The following is a 7,910-nucleotide window of genomic DNA, read 5'->3' as shown; positions in this document are numbered from 1 at the left end:
ACCACGAGAGACACCTCCTCCCTCACACCGCCATTGGCCAGCGGCGCTGCCCATCAGGCGCGGCGGCGGCGGCGATGCCGGTGCCGGCGGCGGGCGCGGAGCCGCCGCGGCGCGGAGCCGCCGCCCGGCCCGGGCTCGGCGGGGCGGGCGGGCCGGGGCCGCGCAGCCCGCGGGCCCCGCAGCGGCCGCCGGGGCGCCGCCCGCCGCCGCCGGCACCGCTGCTGCGGCCGTAGGCGCCTCCCGCGCGGCGCGGGCACGGCGCTCCCGGGATGAAGCGGTGCCGCTCGGACGAGCTGCAGCAGCCCGAGGAGGATCCCGGCGCCGCGGGGGAATCGCCCGGTCACGGAGTGATGGAGGGCAAGGCCGGCGAGGCGGCGGCGGCCCCCGAGGCGGGCGCTGTCCCGGCGCCGCCGCGCTCCAAACCCCCTGACCTGAAGGTGAGCGGCGGGAGCGCCCCGGTGGGACGCGGGGGGACGGGAAAATCCCGCAGGACCGGCGGGGAAGGGGGGTCCCGGTGGTGGCCGGGGTGGGGAGAGCCGGCGGGGTCACCGGGGCGATGGAGCTCGGGAGTGCCGCCATCCCCATCCATCCCCTCGGTCCTACAGGTGTGACCTTGGGGGATGCGGGATGGCTCCGGGAATGGGGGAACCCTGGGAATGGGGGAATCCTGGGAATGGGGTGCTCCAGGGGGAGGAGACCCCAGCATTGGGGTGCTCCTGGGATGGGAATGATCCTAGGAATGGGGTGTTCCCGGAGGAGGATACCCCTGGATTGGGGTGCTCCTCAATTGGGGTGCTCCTGGGATGAGGATGATCCTGGGCATGAGGTGCTCCAGGGGCAGGGTACCCCTGGATTGGGGTGCTCCTGGATTGGGGTAACCGTAGGAATAGGGTAACCGTGGGAATGGGGTGCTCCAGGGACAGGATACCCCTGGATTGGGGTAACCCCGGGAATGGGATGCTCCAGAGGGAGGAGACCCCTGGGAACAGGGTGCTCCTGGATTGGGGTGCTCCTAGGATGAAGATGATCCTGGGAATGGGGTGCTCCCGAGGGAGGAGACCCCTGGACTGGGATGCTCCAGGATTGGGGTGCTCCTGGGATGGGAATAATCCTATCAGCAGAGATCCTGCTGGGATTAGGGTGCCCCGTCCCTGTTCCGGGGATCCTACTGGATGAGGATGCTCCAGGGGTGGGATGGAGGCACTGCTGGGATGGGGAAGTGCTGGGATAGGATCCTCCTGGGCTCGGGATGGAGGTGGTCCCGGGATGGGGCTGGTCCATCGGGATGAAGAAATCCCGGGCGTTGGGGGCTGCCCCTCTGCGGAGGGGCTGAGCTGATGCCGGGAAATCCCTGCCGGGAGTCGGGGGGAGGATCCGGGGGGATCCAGGAGGACCTGGGGGAGATGCTCTGGGAGGATTTGGGGAAATATGGGGGGGGGATGCTCTGGTAGGATCCGGGGGGATGCTCCGGGAGGATCCGGGGGGTTATGAGGGGGATGCTCCGGTAGGATCCGTGGGGATATGGGGGGAATACTCCAGGAATATCCAGGGGAGGATGCTCCGGTAGGATCCAGGGGGATATGGGGGGAGGATCTGGAGGGAGTTTGGGGGGGATGCTCCGGTAGGATCCAGGAGGCTCCGTGGCTGCGGCACCGGGAGTGACGGTGTGGAAATGTGGGAATGTTGGAATGGCCCCGAGGCTGCTCCTGCCGGGCCCGCGGGGCCGCTGGAGGAGGAGGAGGAGGAGGAGGAAAACAAAACACAAACCCCGGGCACTGCAGCGCTGCGGGAGGCACCGAGCCCATCCCGGAGCGGGGATCCTGCTGGAATCCAGCACGGAATTCCTCTGGATTTTGGAGGAAAAAAGCAGCTCCGACCCCCGGTGGCTCAGCAGGGTTTTATTGGTGAATTCCCCGTGTGGAATTCGGGCTGTGCAGGGGTGGGAGTGCCGTGGGCAGGGCGGGATCAGAGGGCACAGTGGGTGCTTTCAAAAAGCCCTGGGAAAAGTGGGAAATGTGGGATGCAGGATGGAGCCCCTCGGTGTCACCGGTGGGGTCAAGGTCATGGTGGCACTGCCAGGAGATCAAATCCGTGTTCCCAGAGGAAAACTCGGCTGCTCGGAGCACAGGGAGCCCCTGTGGCTGCTGGAGGTGGCACCTGGGGCCTTCCCTTGGTGGCCCAGCAGCTCCTGAGGCTGTGCTGGCTTTGCTGCTGCTGCCCCAAAACGGCTGGAGGAGCCAGGGCCGGGCACGTCCATGGCATGGCAGGCTGGCACAGGGTATCCCAGAGGAGCTGTGGCTGTCCTGGATCCCTGGCAGTGTCCAAGGCCAGGCCGGGTGAGTTTGGAGCAGCAGGGACAATAGGAAGTGTCCCTGGCCACCCCTGGACCTGGGTGAGGTTTAAGGTCCCTTTCCCAGCCAAACCATTCCATGATTTTCTGACTTTAATCCACGAGCTCAGGGCCATGCTTGGCACATCCAAGGTGTTCTTCCCTGTCCTTTCTCCATCCCACGTGGGTCACAGAGGCTCAGAAAGGGGTGGCAATGTTGGCCCAAAGGAGCTGCAGCTTCCCATGGCTATAACTGCGCCTGAGTGGGTGCAGCTGGTGATAGAGAGAGACGGTGAATCTTGTTTCTTGAATCAGAAGGCTGATTTATTAAGATATTATATATTACATTAAGACTATACTAATAGGAATATAGAGAGAGGTTTGCAGAGCAGCTAGGCTAGGCTAGAATAGATAGAAAAGAATCTATAACAAAGTTGTGGCCAAGGACTCAGTCCCCTGGCTTGCACTGGTGATTGGCCCTTAATTATAAACATAGGAAATGAGCCAATCAAGGTGTCCCTGTTGCATTCCCCAGCAGCTGATAATAATTGTTTACCTTCTCTTCTGAAGCCTCTGGCCTCCAGAAGACGCAGAAATCCGAAAGAAAGGATTTCTGTGGAGAAATGTCTGCGACACATGGCTGTGCCCATCATGCCAAACACTCCGGGGCTGGCACATCCCACCCGGAGCTGGTGCTCCACATCCTCCTCCTGCAGCAGCAGCATCCGAGGCCAAGCAAACCCCATTGATTTTATTGAGCTGCCCGTGCTCCCTTCCTGCAGGTCTGCTGCCAGGGCTCACCTTTAATGCAGCAATTCATTAAAATAAATCCTCAAACTGGGCACAATTCATTAAAATAAATCCTCAAACTGGGCACAACTCGGGCCAGGCTGGGGCTGGCTGCTGCCCACAGGTACCACAGCGTGCCAGGCGCTGTGCCACGGCCACCGCCAGTTCATCAATTAATAAATAATTAATTAATAGAGCTGAGTTTTCCTGCTCCAAACCCCCTGTGGAGCTGCTGGTGGGGTGGGTTCAAGCTGGTTCTGCTCCAAATCCAGATTCCTGTCCCCTTGGATGGCACAGGATCTGAGATTCCTGACCCTGTCCTGTCCCCTTGGATGGCACAGGATCTGAGATTCCTGTCCCTGTCCTGTCCCCATGGATGGAGCAGAATCAGATTCCTGTCCCTGTGGATGGTGAAGGATCAGAGATTCCTGTTCCTGTGCATGGGGCAGGATCAGATTCCTGTCCCCATGGATGGAGCAGGATCAGGGATTCCTGTCCCTGTGGATGATTCAGGATCAGAAATTCCTGTCCCTGGGCACGGGGCAGAATCAGAGATTCCTGTCCTTTCCTGTCCCTGTGGATGAAGGATCAGAGATTCCTGTTCCCATGGATAATTAAGGATCAGAGATTCCTGTCCCTGTCCTGTCCTCATGGATGGGACAGGACCAAAAATTCCTGTCCCTTTGGATGGGGCAGGATCAGAGATTCCTGTTCCTGTCCTGTCCCTGTGGATGGGGAAGTGATGGTCAGGGATCCCTGTCCCTTTCCTCTCCCCATGGATAATTAAGGATCAGAGATTCCTGTCCCCATGGATGGGATAGGATCAGAGATTCCAGTCCCCATGGATGGGAGAGGATCAGAGATTCCTCTCCCTGTGGATGGGGCAGGATCAGGGATTCTTGCCCCTTTCCTGTCCCCATGGATAAATAAGGATCAGAGATTTCTGTCCCCATGGAAGATGAAGGATCAGAGATTCTTGTCCCTGTTCTGTCCCCATGGATAACTGAGGATCAGATTCCTGTTCCCATGGATAATTAAGGATCAGAGATTCCTGTCCCCATGGATGGAGCAGGAACAGAAATTCCTGTCCCTGTGCATGGAGAAGGATCAGAAATTCCTGTCCCCATGGAAGATGAAGGATCAGAGATTCCTGTTCCCATGGATAATTAAGGATAAGAGATTCTTGTCCCTGTTCTGTCCCCATGGATAACTGAGGATCAGAGATTCCTGTTCCCATGGATGGTGAAGGATCAGAAATTCCTGTCCCCATGGATGGGGCAGGATCAGAAATTCTTGTCCCCATGGATGGTGAAGGATCAGAGATTCCTGTCCCCTTGGATGATGAAAGATCAGAGATTCCTGTCCCCGTGGATGGTGAAGGATCAGAGATTCCCATCCCTGTGCATGGAGCAGGATCAGAGATTCCTGTCCCCTTGGATAATTAAGGATCAGAGATTCCTGTCCCTGTAGATGGAGCAGGATCAGAGTAAACCCTTGGCTCCAGTGAGATGGATTTGAGGTGGCACCCTGGAACCAGCACAGCCTGCCTGGTGTCACCTCCAGCCCTGAGCTCCAGCAGATCCATGTCTCTCCCTTCCCAGCCCTGGCTCTGGCTCCTCTGCTGACACCCTTGTGGAAAAGGAGGGGAAAAATGAGTTCTGGCAAGGAGCAGGGCTGGTGTGTGACAGCTGTGCTCAGCAATCCCTGGGTGCCAGCCATTCCTGCAGGAGTGATGGGATCCATCCAAAACCCTGCACCCAAACTGCCACTGCTCCTGAGCCAAGGGTTTTCCCTGGGTTTCTGTTTTCCCTGGATGTGTTTTCCCTGGCTCTCCATTTTCCCTGGGTTTCTGTTTTCCCTGGATGCGTTTTCCCTGGATTTCTGTTTTCCCTGGATGCGTTTTCCCTGGCTCTCTGTTGGTTTTCCCTGGGTTTCTGTTTTCCTTGGCTCTCTTGGTTTTCCCTGGCTTTCTGTTTTCCCTGGATCCCTGTTATCCCCAGAGCATTCCCACACCTGGGCACACATCCCATTATCCCAGAACATTCCCACACCTGGCAGCACATCCCATTATCCCAGAGAATTCCCACACCTGGGCAATGAATTCTGTTATTCCCAGAGTGTTCCCACATGTGAACATTGAATTTCCTGCTATTCCCTGTTATCCCCACACCTGGGCTGTGAATTCCATTATTCCAGACCATTCCCACACCTGGACATTGAATTTCCTGCTATCCCCACTCCTGGGCAGTGAATTCCATTATCCCAGACCATTCCCACACCTGGGCAATGAATTCTGTTATTCCCAGAGTGTTCCCACCACATGTGAACATTGAATTTCCTGCTATTCCCAGAGCATTCCCACACCTGGGCAGGGAATTCTGTTATTCCCAGAGCATTCCCACACCTGCACAGTTCATCCCATTATCCCAGAGCATTCCCACACCTGAACATTGAATTCCCTGCTGTTCCCAGACCATTCCCACACCTGGGCAATGAATTCTGTTATTCCCAGAGTGTTCCCACACATGGACAGTGAATTCCCTGCTATCCCCAGATCATTCCCACACGTGGGCAGTGAATTCCCTCCTATTCCTCACTGAATTCTGTTATCCCAGAGCATTCCCACACCTGAACATTGAATTCCCTGCTGTTCCCAGACCATTCCCATACCTGGGCAGTGAATTCCCTGCTATCCCCACACCTGGGCAGTGAATTCTGTTATCCCAGTGCATTCCCACACCCGAACATTGAATTCCCTGCTGTTCCCAGAGCATTCCCACACCTGGGCAGTGAATTCCCTGCTGTGCCCACACCTGGGCACACATCCCATTATTCCCATTATTCCCATTATTCCCGTTATTCCCGGAGCTCTGTGCTGTCACTCCTGGCAGCTCTGGGCTGTCGCTGTCGCTGTCACTCGGGTGCCCTGCCCAGCATGAGTCACGTTTGTCACATGCTGCTGCTGCTGCTGCTGCTGCTGCTGCTCTCAGCTGTCCCCGAGGAGCAGCAGGCTGTGGGGGAGTGCTGCCTTTGCCATTTGGGAACATCCAGGCGTTTTCCTTGGCGCTGGTGGCAGCTTGGGATGCTGGGGGAGAAGGGGCCGGGCTGGGCTGGGCTGGTTGTCACCCTTGGGGACAGCTCTGAGCCTGTCCCCAGCCTGGCTGGGTGGTGGCAGGAGCCTCTTGGCCCTGCCTGAGGAGAATCAGCTGGAGAAGCAGCAGCGGGGCTGGAAAATCCAAAAGGGGATGAGCAGGATCTGCGGGGATCCTGCTGCTGTTTGGGGGCTGTGGCCTCCCCATGGCCCAAAATCTGGGATGGGAAGGGATGGAATGGGATGGGATTTAAAATCTGGAATGGGATGGGAAGGGATGAAACTTAAAATCTGGAATAGGATGGGGTGGGAAGGGATAAGACTTTTCCCTGTGTCCTAAAATCTGGGATGGGATGGGATGGGATGGGATGGGATGGGATGGGATGGGATGGGATGGGATGGGATGGGATGGGATGGGATGGGACTTAAAATCTGGAATGAGATGGGGTGGGAATGGATGAGACTTTCCCCCTGTGCCCTAAAATCTGGAATGGGGTGGGATGAGACTTCCTCCCATGCCCTAAAATATGGAATATTTCAGGATGGGGTAGGAAGGCATGAGACTTCCCCCTGTGCCTTAAAATATAGAATTGGATGGAGTGGGAAGGGATGAGACTTAAAATGTGGAATGGGGTGGGAAGGGATGAGACTTCCCCTTGTGCCCTAAAATCTAGAATGGGATGGGAGAGGATAAGGCTTCCCCCTATGTCCTAAAATACGGAATGGGATGGGAATGGATGAGATTTCAAATCTGGAATGGGATGGGAATGGATTAAACTTCCCCCTGTGTCCTAAAATGTGGAATGGGATTGGGTGAGAATTGAGACTTTGCTCTGTGCCATAAAATGTAAAATGGGATGGGATGGGAAGGGATGAGATTTCCCCCTGTGCCTTAAAACATGGAATAGGATGGGGTGGGAAGGGATGAGACTTAAAATCTAGAATGAGATGGGATGGGAATGGATTAAACTTCCCCCTGTGCCCTAAAAATATGGAATGGGGTTGGGTGGGAATTGATAAGACTTTGCTCTGTGCCCTAAAATGTAAAATGGGATGGGATGGGATGGGATGGGATGGGATGGGATGGGATGGGATGGGATGGGATGGGATGGGATGGGATGGGATGGGATGGGATGGGATGGGATGGGAATGGATGAGACTTCTCCCCACGTTTGTGCAAATATTCCAAAGAGCTGCTGAGCCTCGTCTGGAGCCTCCGGGCGGGCTGGGGGCGAATCAATAATTAACAATCCTCACAAATGAGCAGGATTTCTCAGCCTGGGGCCGTGCTGGGAGGTCGTGGCAACCAGATCCTCTCCCTGTGTGTCCGCCTGCAATGTGAGGAGGGGGTTTGGGTGTCAGGGACGGTTCAGGCTGGGTGGCAGCAGCAGCAAAACCACCCCGGAGAGCCTGGCATGGCAAGGGCATTGCCAAAAAGCCCAAAGCTGCCCTCCAAGTCCCAGTTTTCCTGCAAGATGTCCTGATTTGGGCTAAAATGGGATTTTTCCAGCTGTGGGGACACGGAGCAGGGGCTTTGAAGTCCATAAGAACCAAGTCCCAGCACCAAGCAGCAGAGAGTGGCTGTGCTGATGTGAAAGCCCAAAGGAATAAAGATATTTTTGGATTCAGCCCTGTGTTTTACAGCTGTCCACGCTGAGGAATGAATCCGTGTCCATTGCTGGGGTTGGTAAGCAGTGGCTG

General features: G+C 56.4%; 1 protein-coding gene across 1 annotated transcript in view; it reads left to right on the top strand.

The window, feature by feature from the left end:
- The first annotated feature begins 254 nt into the window (after positions 1-254).
- TMCC2 (transmembrane and coiled-coil domain family 2) overlaps positions 255-7,910 on the top strand; it is a 34,988-nt gene continuing 27,332 nt past the window's right edge. Inside the window, exon 1 of the mRNA XM_058039924.1 lies at positions 255-437. Within this exon, the coding sequence (XP_057895907.1) occupies positions 270-437 (168 nt within the window). The 5' untranslated portion in view covers positions 255-269. The remainder of the gene's footprint in view (positions 438-7,910) is intronic.

This window comes from Melospiza georgiana, chromosome 23, assembly GCF_028018845.1.
Source record: "Melospiza georgiana isolate bMelGeo1 chromosome 23, bMelGeo1.pri, whole genome shotgun sequence".
Lineage (NCBI taxonomy): Eukaryota > Metazoa > Chordata > Aves > Passeriformes > Passerellidae > Melospiza > Melospiza georgiana.
The sequence above is the reverse complement of the archived record's forward strand: the minus strand, read 5'-3'. Positions and strand labels throughout refer to the sequence as shown.